This window comes from Ylistrum balloti, unplaced genomic scaffold, assembly GCF_031769215.1.
Source record: "Ylistrum balloti isolate Yb309-2 unplaced genomic scaffold, AGI_CSIRO_Ybal_v1 Utg371186, whole genome shotgun sequence".
NCBI lineage: Eukaryota > Metazoa > Mollusca > Bivalvia > Pectinida > Pectinidae > Ylistrum > Ylistrum balloti.
Window position 1 is genome coordinate 321,811 of NW_026782646.1, and position 17,621 is coordinate 339,431.

The following is a 17,621-nucleotide window of genomic DNA, read 5'->3' on the forward strand; positions in this document are numbered from 1 at the left end:
GCCCTTTGTTCCACGCAGTCAGATGGTATAGCGATAACCTTGACAGTCGGCAGGGCCCGAGAATGCCACAATAGGGTCAGCCTAAACTAGTCTAATATGAAAATTTACTTATTCTGTCTCTTCTTCGGTTTCCTAAAGGCCTCCGATCCAAGGCTGGGTACGTTTATCTGTCCAGAGGCCGGATAGATTTATCTCATCTTCGACTGAGTGATACTAGCTTTATCTTATGCAAGGCAGAGTAGTTTTGTATCTGAGGCTGGGTAAGTTCATCTGGTCAGAGGCTGGGAAAGTTTATCTGATCTGAGGCTGGGTAAGTTTATCTGGTCTGAGGCTGGGTAAGTTTATCAGATCTGAGGCTGGGTAAGTTTATCTGGTCAGAAGCTGGGTAAGTTTATCAGATCTGAGGCTGGGTAAGTTTATCAGATGTGAGGCTGGGTAAGTTTATCAGATTTGAGGCTGGGTAAGTTTAACAGATCTGAGGCTGGGTAAGTTTATCTGGTCAGAGGCTGGGTAAGTTTATCAGATCTGAGGCTGGTTAAATTTATCTGGTCAGAGGCTGGGTAGATTATCAGATCTGAGGCTGGGTAAGTTTATCAGATCTGAGGCTGGGTAAATTTATCTGATCTGAGGCTGGGTAAGTTTATCGGATCTGAGGCTGGGTAGATTATCTGGTCAGAAGCTGGGTAGTTTATCGGATCTGAGGCTGGGTAAGTTTATCGGATCTGAGGCTGGGTAAGATTATCTGGTCAGAGGCTGGGTAGTTTATCTGATCTGAGGCTGGGTGAATTTATCGGACTTGTGGCTGGGTAAGTTTATCTGATCTGAGGCTGGGTAAGTTTAACGGATCTGAGGCTGGGTAAATTTATCGGACTTGTGGCTGGGTAAGTTTATCTGATCTGAGGCTGAGTAAGTTTATCGGATCTGAGACTAGGTAGATTATCTGGTCAAATGCTGGGTAGTTTATCTGATCTGATGCTGGGTAGTTTTTATGATCGAGGCTAGGTAGGTTTATCTGATCAATGACTGGGTTTATGTTAATCAAGATAGTGTGTAGGCTTACCTAATACGAGGCTGAGAGGTTTATTTGTTCCGGGGTCGGTTTGGTTTATCTGGTATGTATTTTGGTACATTTCTTATATGGATTTCTGACAAATATTGCCCATGAGAAATCAACAACACTAAGCACCTTCGGTAGTATTATGTAAACTAAGAATACTTGTATTAATTTTTTTTTCTTCACAAAACAACGCACACTGTACAGTGTTATCATGTTATTGATTTATTTATCTATCTTACTTCTGTTATCTTAGAAACGTATGATGTTGGCGGAAACACGATATCTATTTCTGGAATTTCTTCTGGAGCAGCTATGGCAACACAGATGCACGTGATCAATTCGGAAAGGATAATGGGAGCAGGAATTATAGCGGGAGGTAACGTGTTAGAGTTACGTCCCCTTTACCACACTACACAGATCAGGTAACAACACGGGAAGACTAACAATAAAATAACCTTATTATCAATGGCACATGATTAAATATTGCCATTCAATAAAAACCTAGAATAAGATAAAGTGAAGCCATTGAATTACTTAACAACATTGTAAAACTGTCCCCCTGTCAGTAATGTTAGGGGCAAAGTGTTGAAGGGGTTAACTGTAGAAAATAAAAACTGACCGGTTTACAAATGTTTAAATATAAATACGGACGTGCATTTCATATATTGTAATTCCAACCCATGGCTTGTATTATTGTTTACATACCAAGATAACATTTACATACCCAGAGAACGTCTGTATACCCAGAGAACGTTTATATACTCAGAGACCGTTTATTTACCCAGAGAATGTTTGTATAACCGGAGAACGTTTATATATCCAGAGAACGTTTATATACCCAGAGAACGTTTATATACCCAGAGAACGCTTGAATACCCAGAGAACGCTTTTAAAACCAGAGAACGTTTATATACCTAGAGTACGTTTATATACCCAGAGAACGTGGATATACTTAGAGAACGTTAATTTACCTAGGAACGCTTATATACTCAGAGAACGTTTGTATACTCAGAGAACGTTTATAATTCCAGAGAACGTTTGTATACCCAGAGAACGTTTATATACCTAGAGTACGTTTATATACCCAGAGAACGTGTATATATCTAGAGAACGTTAATTTACCTAGGAACGCTTATATACTCAGAGAACGTTTGTATACCCAGAGTATGTTTATATACCCAAAGAATGTTTGTATACACAGAGAACGTTTTTATGACTAGGAACACTTATATACTCAGAGAACGTTTGTATACTCAGAGAACGTTTATAATTCCAGAGAACGTTTGTATACCCAGAGAACGTTTGTATACCCAGAGTATGTTTATATACCCAAAGAATGTTTGTATACACAGAGAACGTTTTTATGACTAGGAACACTTATATACTCAGAGAACGTTTGTATACTCAGAGAACGTTTATAATTCCAGAGAACGTTTGTATACCCAGAGAACGTTTATATACCTAGAGTACGTTTATATACCCAGAGAACGTTTGTATACCTAGAGAACGTTTATATACCTAGAGTACGTTTATATACCCAGAGAACGTGTATATATCTAGAGAACGTTAATTTACCTAGGAACGCTTATATACTCAGAGAACGTTTGTATACCCAGAGTATGTTTATATACCCAAAGAATGTTTGTATACACAGAGAACGTTTTTATGACTAGGAACACTTATATACTCAGAGAACGTGTATATACCTGGAGAATGTTTATATATACTCAGAGAACGTTTATATACCCAGAGAACGTTTATATTACCAGAGAACGTTTATATACCTAGGAACGTTTATATACTCAGAGAACGTTTATATACCCAGAGAACGTTATAAACCCGGAGAACGTTTGTATACTCAGAGAACATTTTTATACCAAGAGAACGTTTATATACCTAGGAACGTTTATATACTCAGAGAACGTTTATGTACCCAGAGAACGTTTATATACTGAGAGTACGTTTATATACCCAGAGAACGTTTATATTACCAGAGAACGTTTATATACCTAGGAACGTTTATATACTCAGAGAACGTTTATATACTCAGAGAACGTTTATGTACCCAGAGAACGTTTATATACTGAGAGTACGTTTTTATACCCAGAGAACGTTTATATACCCGGAGAACGTTTATCTATTTTCAGTTCCATTCGCCTGCTCCGGAGGCACCATAGCTGGGGCCTCCGCCTGTATGCTGACGCCGTCCATGGAATCGGTTACATCTTTGGAACTTTTAGTGTCTTCGGGATCTTTTCTTGGTAATGTGGACTCGACATCAAATCTACGACTCGACAAAGTGTACATATTTAGTGGCACCTCGGACTCCGTGGTCAAGCATGGTCAGTGACTTACGTATCTGCCCATCCCTGGTCTTTGATACACCTATCTATTGGTTTGTACAGCGCTAAAGAAGTGTTATACGTGTGTTTTCATGTGATTTTCAAACATTTATAAATCTCCTATGAAGCCGAGAAATATTGCACGACTTCATCATATTTCCCATATTTGTGAAAATGAATTTAAAGATTTGTATTGTCTTGTTTTGATCACAGGAAATGGTCCAAATGTTGCTCATTTTTACCAGCACTATATCTCCGACAATACCAACATAAAGACTGTATTCGACATGGCTGCAGAACACTGCATGGTACGTTTCTGTATAGAGACCATTTATCAGATGTAGATAACAACATTTACCCTGAAGTTAACGGTCGACGAATCTCTTGTATTATACATACTTACGCTAATTCTAGCCCTGGTACTTAATGAGAATCATTATCATTTATGCATGTTTTATGCTAGCCTTGCAGAATTTTTATACTTCATGCGTTTTTAGGGATAGGAGAAAACAAGCAAAACGTAAAAGTCGTTTAATAACTAAAAGTCTATATAACATGAACACATAAAGTTATGTTTAATTTAAAATGTTGTGTTTCGGACGTTATTGAAAACCAATAGGAGGGGAAACACAGAAGTATGAAATATTTATAAAACAATATAGAAATAGCTCCAGCTTCTGATAATGTGAATATGTACTTGCTTTTTTTTATTTGTTTTGTTTGACTTTTTATATACCTTACCACAGCCAACTGATAACTATGGGGGCAGATGTGATATCCTTTCAGAGTCCAATGGTTACCTTAACAACTGCGGTTACAGCGCCGCCTATGATCTACTTAATCACATCTATGGCGGCAATTTGAAGGTGAGTATTTTATTTTTAAATTAATAATGCCACGACTTATCTTCTATACTTCCGGAACACCTAGTCTTATTATCTTTTGAATTTTTAGGAGTCTTCATGTAAATCTTTCTTTTGTTCATATTTTGCCCAAGTTTTATTGAATTTGAGTTTGGATATTTTTTTTTATTTACATTTTTTCAATTTTAAACATTGAAGTATACAAATATCAACAAAAACACTAATATCCATTCATCCATCATCCAGCCGTCCATCATCATCATCATCATCATCATCATCATCATCATCATCATCATCATCATCATCCACATTCATATCCGATAATGTAAATACTTATCCTCATCAACATTCACATTAAAACATGCACCTCAACATCATAAAAATACATGTCCATCATCATCCACATGTCTTCATGTTACATATTCTTAATTATTATACGTTATAACTACATGCCATTCACAACCTCATCTCACATACTCGCACACCCACACCTGCTCACACATACTCATCACACAGAGACAGATACATAAAATAGATAAAGAGAGGGAGAGAGAGAAGATGGAAAGAAAGAGGGGAATGGGAGAGAGAGAGGAGGGGCAAGAAAGACAAGAGTCGATCTGGGTTAGAGATTAGATAAAATTTTTTTTTTAAAGTCCGCATTACTTCAGGGTCAAAACGAGTAAATATTATTAACATGGAATAGCACATGTATTCTAATTATAAGAAAATTCCAACATTTTTTCCATATTTTCCATTCATTGTCAAAACTCAAGTTAGCCTCATCTCCTTTGCTATTAGCTTTAAACTTCTGACAAATAGAAAATTCCTTAATTGAGTTAATGAGGGCATTTGGACTTAGCATTTTATGTTGACATCTTGTCTTATATATATAAAATTTGATAATGATTAAAATTTCATTATCAAGACTATTACTATTATTACTAAAAATCCCAAAAATAAAACTTCTTTTGTTGAACGAAAATGGAATAAGAAGGGCTTCCAGCAAAATTTCAAAACTTTCTAAAACTTTTAACACTTCTGGACATTCCCACATAATATGAATGTTTGTTTCCCTTTCTAAATTACAAAATGAACAGTGTGGGTTGTTCAATAATCCTAATTTGAACATAAATGAATTTGTTGTTAAAATGTAATTATTTATTCTGTACTGAAACCATTGCAGTTTTGTGTTTTTAGTTGTTCTAAAACAATTATTGTAAATATCCCCCCAAGTTCAAATCATTTAATTCTAATTTTTCCTCCCATCTTTTTCTACCAGTGGGAATCACACATTTTTTTACTAAAAAAATTATATATGTGTTTTGTCCCTTTTTCCCTTTTTATAAAATATTCAATATTACTAGGAATGATTGGAAAGGATTGTGAGCTATATTCATATTCAGACCTGGCTAAAAATGACTCAATAGCCGACACTACACCACGATATTGAAGGAAGTTTGTATAAATTTGATTAAAATCATCTAATGTATAAAAAATGCCAATAGAAAATCTGAAACCGATCATTTATTATAACTACCCCTTTATTAAACCATGTCTTGTAGAATATACTCTTTTTCCTAATCACTAAGTCTCTATTAAACCATATAGGAGTTTTCCAGATATTTTTTTTCTTGTTTTTCACACCCACTCTTTTATTGAAACTTTCCCAAGCTTTAAAAACATCCCTCCAGAATTTGTTTTTACATTTATTGTGGTATTCCTGAATATATTCACTTCCACAAGTAGAGAGCATATGAATGTCTGTGTATGTTCCAAGAATTACTTGTCACTGTTCATCTTTCCTATATAACCTCCTTATCCAGCTTAGTTTAAGGGAATCCATAATAGACCTGATATCAACTATTTTAAGCCCACCATCACAATAATTCTGAGTCACAACATCTTTTTTAATTTTATTGGTTTTACTATTCCATAGAAAGTTGAAAAGTGTTGAGTTTAATTTATCCAAGAAACTATCATCAGGATTTGGCAAAGACACAAATAAGTGGTTAAACTGTGATATCATTAATGATTTGATAAGATGAATTCTGCCGATGGGAGTAAGTGATCTCTTACTCCATGACTTAAAGATAGATTTCAATTTAATTTATCATAATTAAATTTAGAAATTTCATGTAGATCAACGCTAAATTCTATTCCTAGAAATGTAAATTTGACAACTCCCCACTTCAGTTTCAACTCTGGTAATAGAGTCTCCCCACTATATTTTTTACTTCCTATCCAGATCACCTGTGTTTTGTCAATGTTTAACTTGAAGCCAGAAATTGTTTTGAAAGTATTTAATTCTGCAATAGACCCTTTCATTGATATTTCAGATCCATCTAACATAAGAGAGGTATCATCAGCATATTGGGAAATGAGAATAGGAATATAACTTACATTTACACCCTTAATTTTATTATCATTTTTTAGTCTAATTGTCAGAATCTCAACACAAAGAATGAAAATATATGGGGCGATTTGATCGCCTTGCCGACAACCTCTTCTTATATTAAGGAATGAAGACAAATTACCTCCCTGGTTCACAGTAGCACTAACATTAGTGTGAAGAATTCTTATCCAGTTTCTTATATCAAAACCAAAATTGAAATTTTCAAACAATTTATCAACAAATTTCCATGAGACATAATCAAATGCTTTCTCAAAGTCTAACATTAGAAGCATTCCTGGAATATTATTTTCCTCTACATATTGCATGACATCATGGACTAATCTCGTATTCTCACCAATATAACGGCCCGATATAAAACCTGATTGATCCTCGCTAATTAATATATCTAGAACTCTTCTAATTCTCCCTGCTATAGATCCCGAAGTAATTTTATATACGATATTCAATAATGTTATTGGTCGCCAGTTTTTGAGGAACTGCCTCGGCTTATCTCCCTTGGGGATACAAATTATAACACCTTGTCGTTGAGTTACTGACAACATACCTTTTTTAAAACCATAATTGATGGACCTTACGATGAACCACCCTAACTGTTTCCAAAAACATTTAAGAATTCCACAGTAAAACCATCTGTATCCGGGCTTTTATTATTTTTCATATTTTTCAAAGTAGTTGCTGTCTCTTTCCTAGTAATTTCCCCTCTAAACTATCAGAAACTATATTGTCTAGCTTTGGAACATTAAAAGTGTCTAAAAATTCATTCAAGTTCACATCATCCATATATAAATTTTCATAAAATGACCTCACCTCTTCAAGAATTTCCTTCTGCTGTGTCAATGTACCTTTATTTTCTGTCTCTAACTTTGGAATAATTTTAGATGTGTAGTTCCTATTTTCTAAACTAAAAAAAACATCTTGTTGGTTTTTCCCCTTCTTCCTGCCATCTTGCACGAGATCTTACTATGCTACCTTTAATCTTCTCTAACCTAATAGTTTCTAATTCCTTTTTTTGTTTGTCTAATTCCTCAATGTCCACTTGCCCCTGTTGTTCCATACCCAGAATTACTTTCCTTAGGTTGTTTTCTGTATTGTTTTGTTGCTTCTTTCTATATGAAGAATAAGATATGGTTTTACCCCCAGTTTCCAGAAAAACTGATCATCAATAACAAAATCTATTTCTGTATCTAGAATACTAGATATACGTTGTCTATTATATACTGGAAGACAGTATTGTAATTTTGTTTCTAAATAGTATCTTTTACCAAATGTAGATAATTTTCTTCAACTAATAAAGATGAATTAAATTCCCAGAACCCCCTTCCCCTCTTGAATTCATTGAATTTTAAGCAGAGCACTGGAAAAGAATGATCTGATCTATATCCCGACTCAATAGATGACTTGCTTACACTAGATAAAAGGTTGTCCGAAATCAGAAAAACATCCAATCAAGCCTGTTTTAATGGGGTTTTCTTCCTCCAGGTATACCTTCTACTGTATGGGTGTAGTTTCCGAAATATATCTACTAGTGAATATCTATCAATGATTTCCAAAACGTTATCTCTGGCTTTCTGGTTATTTACATTTTTGTCACTGCTATCATAGTCTAAATCTGGATCTACTACTAAGTTGAAGTCTCCACAGATGATGTATTTATCATTCCCAAAATAATCCACTGCATCAGTTAAAAATTAAAAAAAAAAACTAGGAGAATCAGTGTTTGGACCATACAGTGTGACCAAAGTAATATTGTGACTTTCTACTATAATATCTAGAGCCAAGAAATTTCCTGAATCATCTTTCTTTTCTCTTTTCACTTTTATTTCAAAATGGTTATTAATTAAAATGGCTACCCCCTGGCGTTGGATTTAAAAGAGCTATAAAAACAATCAAACCCCCACTGATTTCTTATATAATTATGGTTTTCTTTCATAAAATGCGTATCTTGTAAACAATAAATACTATACTTTTTCGATTTCAAATAAGAAAAAACGTCCTTACTTTTCACATTATTCCCAAGACCCTGACAGTTAACGGTAAGAATAGATACGCCCTCCATTACGAGATCTTAGAGCTACCTGTTATTCTCCTTGAGTTTGGATTATGATTATGTTGACATGTTGGTATTTTCTGATCGCGGTATATAACTACATGTATCAATTATGGTAAATATAGTATAAATTTCAACACTGAGAGACCACACAGAACATACAATGTTGTAACACATTTAGTACAGCAGAAAAATGCGGCCGATACACGTTAGTCACTTTTAAAGATATTTACTGCAGTGTACTATAACATTAGATTGTTGTTTTCACACCTCCGCAATTAATTATATGACTATTTGTGTATATCAATATCTTCCGTCAACAACATATTACAAGCGATTTTCTCTGTTAATTAAAAAATATTGTTATAATTTGCTTGTTATATAAAACTGTTTGATTACGTGTCCTAACCTCGGCGTTTTACTTACTGCTGTGCACATGACTTGGTGACTATACATCAAATCTCTAGTATATGTAACAATGTGAGAGATAAATGCCTCCGAAACCAGAGCAGAAAGCAGTTAGAAGATAGAACTTATATCTTACTGTGTTTTTAACATAAACTGTAGTTAGCATGTCATTTCAAATAGTTTTCATTGCATTTTTTTCATGAAATGCTAAGTTGTTAGATTCATTCATGAAATAGCATCTGTTATTCTGTGTTGGTCAGTGAATTAAGATTTATCTAAAAATACAGATTGAACATCAGACTATAATTAAGCATGTAGGAGCATGGCTGTCTAGGAAGGTAGTAACACTTCTTACCTGTCAGTCTTGTTCCGAAGCGCCACCTTTTTCACCTTTTTCTGTGTAACACTTTCATCACGTGTGACCGTCGCCGTTGTTATAACAACGTAAATGTCTGGCTACGTTGACCAATGTTATGTATTCTGAATATTGAGCAAATATACTCACATGTTCGTCGTTATCACGTGATCAATATGTCATAATTTATCTTCTATTAATAGCCTTTCAGGTACTTATGTCCTTATCTCTTCTACAGAGAACCGGAAATGATTCGTCCGTCTCCGGAAACGTAAGTATATAGATAATACAATCATTGTGTTGTTATCGTCAGAAACACGTATAGACTTATTTAGTAATACAAAAGGCCTTCCTTTTGTTCCCAGGAAAGAACTTTGTTGGAATACCTTTTGCGAGTTATGTGCTCGTGAATATTGTTTAAAAAAACAGGCTTAAGGTTGATATATAAGTCCTATAATTATACAATAGTTTGATATACGTTCATATTATATATATATATACTGTTAAGTGGTTACGATTACAGTCACTTTCGCTCTCTGCACCCCTGGAATGTACCGGAGTAATTTGGTTGGTTTCAGAAGATCAAAAACTGACCAATCACAGGCTGAAACGCTCCTTTTGAATATTACAAAGGAACGACAACCAACTTAAAAGCTGTTACAATATACCATTCTGCGATCTCGTGATTCGTTTGATGTACATCAAAGGATCAAACTAGTCTTTTCGTGTTGTCCACAAAGTGTCACACAAGGAACCTTTAATTTTGCCATGACATGAGAACTAGAGAGGTTGTAATTCATGGAGTATCGAGGATGTACTATTTAAAGGGACATTTCGTCTTTGCAACTATTTTTATTGATGAAAATAAAACTAAATGGAAGATGTATGTTTTCACTAAAACGACCGTTAAAATCCAAAGCTAACCCAAACTTCTTAAATTACAAACTTTGTAAAATTTTCACTTGATTCGTCCAGAACCACTAAGATAAACGTTGTTTTTAAACGCGAACATGCACAATCAAGTTGATGTAGTTAACGAACACTAAACAAATAGCTGGCGGTGATTGTTCACTGGTCCGCCTGAAGAGACTACCCAGGAGATCGCTCTGACAGTGCATTGAAAGGTAGAAATAAGACCGCACACGGAATTGTCTCGTCTCCAACAAAAGCTTACTCCAGGTAATCAATGGGCACTCGTCACTGTCCAGGCTTTAATCTACTCTTCTAACCACATCAAGGTATATATTGCTTATCATATAAACTAATTTTGTGATCATGTATCAGTTTCTGTTTACAGTGTACACGTGGTGTTTATTTCGTCATCGCCTGGCACACATTCTCTTGTGTGAAGACACTTGTAAATTGTATATCTTCAGTTGTTCTGACGAAGGATGCCCCTTACTTTACATCCATGTTACATGTATAACACTTCATTCTCTACTACTTCACCAAAAGTCTCGTCAGACCATTATACACAATGATAGAAAAATTATGTAGCCCATTGACTTTTATTTCTCACAGCTGCTGAAATTTGACCAGACCGAATTTTTCCACCTGTCACACCCTTCTACATACAGCATGGACAACACCGGATATGTATATGTACCGGAAGTGTGTTCACAGAGAATCATGGGTAAATACTCTACCTTGTCAGCGGAGTATTCTATGTTTGGCTTTAGCGACTTGATCGAAAAAGTTCGTATTCTTTGGTGTAACGATTTTAAATGCTACTAGATGGACTTAATTCAATCAAATTACACGGTAGAGACTTGTTTGCAATACATGTACAAAGTTTTAATTAGATAAAATGTTCTGAAATTAATGAACACCTTTTTAATTGATATGCAATGATATTTTGCGATAGAAACTGATATTAGCTTGTTGTGGGTTGAATAGAGAGAGAGAGAGAGAGAGAGAGAGAGAGAGAGAGAGAGAGAGAGAGAGAGAGAGAGAGAGAGAGAGAGAGAGAGAGAGAAGAGATAGAGAGAGAGAGAGAAGAGAGAGAAAGAAGAGGGAGAGAGATAAGAGAGAGGGGGGAGAGAACAGAGAGAGAGAGAGCAGAAACTGTTGGAGAATCCTTGTACCTCGCTCACTCAAGGAAAAACGGAGGAAAGTAGTTCAAAGCTGATTAAGATTAGAAATAGCTTTATAATTTATGAAGAACATGCAATCAAGGACATGAGACTCTTCTTCTTCGGTCGCAACCAACATGATCAAGCTGTGGTAGAGCGTTTTCCTGGTTTTAAAGATTTCCGTGTTTCGATAAAAATTTATGTGCAACATTTGGCGTTTTTTCGGCTGATAAGGTGTTTTAGATTTCATTTTCAAAATCAAGGTTCCTTTGTATGCCAAGTACTGAACACGGTTTCCAGTGATATTGATTGAAACTGGGAACATGTTATGGTTGTAAGGTTTTCTTGTGTTTTCATTGAAAACTCTTAGGATTTCCATATTTGAAAAAAAATCAAGAAAATATCAACACGTGAACACAACCATAATTCAAACACAAAATCAAGAAAACAATGGCAAAAACATGAACAGAAGAAAGAATTAAACGGAAACACCTGAAAAAGTAAAATGAGAATTAGACTATGTGTTCCGGAAGAGTAAGCGTCTTTTTCTTCATTGACGACACCCGCCATGTAAACCTTGATCAATCCACGTAAGTAATGTCATGTTCTCAAATAAGAACAAGGTATACAACAACAGCACCAACAGGCAAACAAATTTAACGTGGTCATCTTTAATATCCGAGTTAAATCTCCAGAAACTGATTTTGAACATATTCAAGATAGCAAGGATATCTTATCTAAAAATATGAGTGTTTTCTTTATGTTGTCACCTGGTTTCCAGGCACTAGACATAGTATATATTTTTGACATTACACAAACTGTATTACAATGAGATATTGTAGCGTGTTTGTTTATAATATCCCACAAGTCGTGTTAGTTTGGTGATATGATTACTGTTGTTTCAGATTGCAGGCTGCACGTGGCTCTCCACGGCTGTGGTATGGGCAGGTAAGTATCACATCAATAAAACACAAACTTGATGAACTTCTGAAAGCAGAATATTTTCTCTAAACCAATTTTCACATGAAATATGGCTGATGATCTTTCTAAGGAAAGCTATTGGAGAGATATACGTACGTCACGCCGGATATAATGAAGTGGCAGAAATCAACAATGTCATCATCCTGTACCCCCAGGTTATCTCCACCCTGACTAACCCTAAAGGGTGCTGGGACTGGTGGGGATACACGGGCGCCTATTTCGGTAACTATGATTCCCATTACACCCACATGTGTACGAAAGTTGTTTCTACATTATCTATGAGTGTTATGATTTATTCGACGGAAAAGTTTTAATCATTTGTAATTGTAAAAAGCAAAGATTGAACAACCCTTTAGCCAACCGTCGTTTCTGTTTGAGGACTATTCCACCTTGTCGTGTGGATTTTCTGTTATAGACTGTTTATTTGTATGACAGACATGTGAAGATTATTAATTCATCTGTCTTTCAGCTAGAATCGTTTCTTAACTTACATATATACAATAATATCCGAACACAAAGTCTAAATGAACTATATTAATATATGTTAAATTTACGGTACGTGACGATTTCTTTACAGCAACAAAACATGGTGTCCAGATCACAGCCCTCAGGAGAATGATAGAGAGAGTCAGCGGCTATTAAGGTTAATGTAATACTGATTCTCTAATAAATTCATCACTAATAAACCAAAGACGTGAAAGTATTCTCAATTTTTTATTTATTTTGTTTAAGAATTTAATTCATCACATCACCTCCCCCCAACAAAAACAACAAATGGTGTTAACAAAAAACCGATAAAGTTATACCAAAGATCTCGTTTTATCCGAAATATTTCAGTCAGGTTACATCGTAGTATATACTAGATATTTTCCTAGAAGACACCCCAAGTAAGTACCGAGATGTTTTCCTAGGAGACACTCCCATGTAAGTACCGAGATGTTTTCCTAGGAGACACCCCATGTAAGTACCGAGATGTTTTCCTAGGAGACACCCCATGTAAGTACCGAGATGTTTTCCTAGGAGACACTCCCATGTAAGTACCGAGATGTTTTCCTAGGAGACACCCCATGTAAGTACCGAGATGTTTTCCTAGAAGACATCCCCATGTAAGTACCGAGATGTTTTCCTAGGAGACACCCCATGTAAGTACCGAGATGTTTTCCTAGGAGACACCCCATGTAAGTACAAAGATGTTTTCCTAGGAGACACCCCATGTAAGTACCGAGATGTTTTCCTAGGAGACACCCCATGTAAGTACCGAGATGTTTTCTTAGGAGACACCCCCATGTAAGTACCGAGATGTTTTGCCAGGAGATAAATTAAGATTTTTTCGTTCATATTCCATTCAGAAAATAATGTCTTAACGATATGATTTTTATCAATATAGTCAATGAGCAACCTTTTTAAAATTTGGAACGTTTTCAGTATTACAATTTAAAAAAGTGCCACTGAAACAGAGGCTGTAATACCCGATCAAACTAGGACTTGTTTTTGATGTGTTTTTATAAAAAAAAAATAAAGGTTTGCATGATGATGATATTACATCATTACAAATATCGATCTTCTACTTGTAGTGGACCATTTCACATATTGATATCACAATGAACTTTACCCTTTTATAAAACCACATTGGAGATAATTTATTCCCTAATCCAACGTAGATTGATTGCAGCTTGATTTATTTTGGAATCACGATTGACTGAACAGAGTAACACATTGTGTGTGCTGTAAGTGTCAGGGTGGATGAAGGTCACCTAACATTCCGTTCTGTCTCTATAAACAGGTTTTGTAAAGTTGAACTTGATTGGACAGATCAAATGTAAATATCAACATTACACAAGATGATGAGTACTCTCGTTATCTTATCGTCTTCACTCGAGACATAGGTACCCGTAGTGTGTTTCATCACAGTGGTTAACATGTAGGTGTATACAAATGATACTTTAAACTCAAATATTTAAAGTAATATTTCAGTGTGAGGCACAATAAGGATAAAATTTCAAATGAAAAATGAGTCCCTTAACTAACCCCTGATTGTATAAGTCGGGTTCGTACTTGTAGAAACTCCCCCTAGATATACATCTCACTGGTAGGATGGCGGTGTTGTGATGTACTGAGAGGAAAGAAGTTTAAAACCTAAGAAAAGAATATAACTGAAAACCAGACTTGATAGTATGTTGTCTAACTCCTTGTTAAAGACTGTGGTGTTAGCAGTTCTGTTTTCTCTACAGCTACAATGGGGTAAGTGCATATATATATTATTTTGTTCTGCTTACGAAATTTCATTGGGATGCTAGCACGCGGTCTGCTGAGGGAATACTATGTTTACCACTTTTTTATACTAATCGGTAACACATTCGGTTTGTTACGTAAAAAAAACATGTTTATGAAATATTTTAGCCACCTAGATATAAAAACAAACAAGATAATAAATACCAACATGTCATTATGATAATAATATTAGCTCAATTCCAATTAAACTAGGGGAAAATATGAATGAAAGAAAGATTTACGCGGATACTCTCGAAAAGTACAAAAAGAACAGGACCAGGTGTTCCGGAAAAGTCAGCGTCTTTACTTCATCTATGTAGATGTTACAAGTAAAGGACATAAGAACGCCTACACTTCACCATTTAACAGAGCATCGCTAAAGATCCAGTGATGTGATCTTTCTCTTTGTTAAAGTATTTTGCTTAAATATGTAGACTTTTAAATCATTATAGTATGAAGAACATAGAAATTTTAATCACTAGTAAACGGACATTTATATGTACAGATATCAACGTTAGTTATATCTATTTCTGGAGGTCATATCAGCGTCATTTCCATTTTAGAACGTTTCGTCGTCGTCATTTTATGACAAAAGGAACTTGGCATTAGCCATAACATGTGAAAGCCCCCTCCTTCCTATTATAAACAAATTCACAAAATAGATACTACCAAACGTGATGGTAATAACATCACCTAATGATTATGACAAGAATCGGTGCGGAATTCACTTAGAAAGGAGTGTAGCACAGACAAACTGGCAATGTACACTTATACTCCTGTGCTTAATCCACCCATACCAAAACATGTCGAAACAAAGTGAACTGAGACATCTATTTTAAGAAAACATCCATTTTGATGATTTTAAATGTTATATTAGCCTTGTAACCGTAATTCATTTTCTGACTGTTCCGGTTTGTATCGAGTCTGCTGTTAGATATATTAGTCGGTGGTTCCGATATTCATTCTTACTGCTTCCGAGGAGCAAGGTGGAGGTAAAGATATGTCCATTCTGGACTAGATTCGGGGGTTACCACCGATACGGTCGTCAGTTATACTGATAGTATTTTGTGAATTATTACATATCTCTGATATTTCTGTACTAATCTAGTAACTGTCATCTTATATTTTTCTGAATCTAGTCAAGAATGGATTTATTCATATTTCCACTTTGCTCAACATACTTTAAGTCAAGGATTGATGACTGACGTAACATTCGAGGAATTATTTATTGAAAGATGACGTCAGTGTAACAATAGTATAACAGGTTTTTGTTGATGTTGTCACGTGTCTTATAGGTTAATATCAATCAATCAATTGTAAGGAAGTGTAATTTGGTATAGGTATAATTCTGTTGTAAAGCAGTAGTGTCTGATGACATATAAAACCTCTTCTTTAAACAGGAACTGGCTACTAAACTAATGTTACAGTCACTGATGAGAAAAAAGAAAGCGCTGTGCCTGTCCTGTATAACGATGTTATAGTCACAGATCAGAGATCGATAATCATATACCTGTCCTATATACTAGTGTTATAGTCACAGATCAGAGATCGATAATCATATACCTGTCCTATATTGCAGTGTTATAGTCACAGATCAGAGATCGATAATCATAGTTATTGTCACAAATCGTAGATTGAAATCTGTCCTATATATTACACCCAATCACATGGCCATATTCATCAGTCGGTTATCACAGTGCATCGCCACTGATAGCACCATGTGTGCCGGTCTCTTTTAACTCAGTTACATAACGTAAGTCTATTTATACATCAATCAGTTTCTGTAAGCGTGATCATCTTGTGTATGATGTAGTGCGTATCTACTGAAATATCATAACATAAACAGATGCTCACAGACAAATGTCCTGCTCTAATATCTGTGTTCAAACTGCGACCCATATAGTGTACTGATATTTGTGATTCTACATATATACCTAAAGAGACACTGCTTAGACCAGGCACGAATTTAGTGAACATGTTTTCTCTTCTGAAGAATTGAAAGCGACTCTTTCATGAATCACATGTTTTGATGTGATATTGTACAATAGCCACACACGTGAATGACATGTTGATTTAGAGTTAGATATTGTTATCTAGTTTCCATTCTTCTGATGTGTCTTTAAGTTGTTGTCTAGTTTACATACTGCTGACGTGTCTTTAAGTTGTTGCCTAGTTTACATACTGCTGACGTGTCTTTAAATGTTGTTTAGTTTACATACTGCTGACGTGTCTTAAAGTTGTTGTCTAGTTTACATACTGCTGACGTGTCTTAAAGTTGTTGTCTAGTTTACATACTGCTGACGTGTCTTTAAGTTGTTGTCTAATTACATACTGCTGACGTGTCTTAAAGTTGTTGTCTAGTTTACATACTGCTGACGTGTCTTAAAGTTGTTGTCTAGTTTACATACTTCTGATGTGTCTTTAAGTTGTTGTCTATTTTAACATATTGCTAGAACTGGAGACTGACGTTTCCCGTGATATTACTTATTAGAATATTGAATAATAAATTCTTAAAGAACCTGGATGTGTATTACTGATTAAGTATTTCATTGTAGATATTGTACATGTCTGATGCCGACCACGTATAAGAAGTGTATTGTGACCTTACATCAAGTTTTTTTCATTATTATTATGTGATAATATAGTTATATCGTGTAGTTACGAGATAATGTTGTTTAGGAAAGACACTCTTTGATCTTAAGTAGACAGACAACTGAATTTCAAAAACCAGAAGTTTTTAATAACACACATACTTAGCAGACACATTTCTTGCACGGAATATTAAATCTATTTTTCCAAAAGTGAAAGTCAC

The 17,621-nt window shown here is 35.1% G+C and overlaps 1 protein-coding gene across 1 annotated transcript; it reads left to right on the forward strand.

Moving 5' to 3' along the window:
• Positions 1 to 96: 96 nt before the first annotated feature.
• Positions 97 to 13,180, forward strand: LOC132561262 (poly(3-hydroxybutyrate) depolymerase-like). The gene is made up of 10 exons (XM_060225990.1): positions 97 to 157; positions 1,311 to 1,433; positions 3,205 to 3,399; positions 3,613 to 3,707; positions 4,146 to 4,265; positions 9,724 to 9,756; positions 11,007 to 11,118; positions 12,463 to 12,505; positions 12,609 to 12,760; positions 13,116 to 13,180. The coding sequence occupies exons 1-10, from the start codon at positions 97 to 99 to the stop codon at positions 13,178 to 13,180; spliced, it is 999 nt and encodes a 332-aa protein (XP_060081973.1).
• The last annotated feature ends 4,441 nt before the right edge of the window (positions 13,181 to 17,621 follow it).

Excerpts from the sequence above, each read along its gene's own strand:
- LOC132561262 (XM_060225990.1), top strand. The coding sequence starts at position 97 with ATGAAAATTTACTTATTCTGTCTCTTCTTCGGTTTCCTAAAGGCCTCC. Across the intron at positions 3,400-3,612 it reads GGACTCCGTGGTCAAGCATG|GAAATGGTCCAAATGTTGCT; the intron begins GTCAGTGACTTA and ends TTTTGATCACAG. Across the intron at positions 9,757-11,006 it reads ATTCGTCCGTCTCCGGAAAC|CTGCTGAAATTTGACCAGAC; the intron begins GTAAGTATATAG and ends TATTTCTCACAG.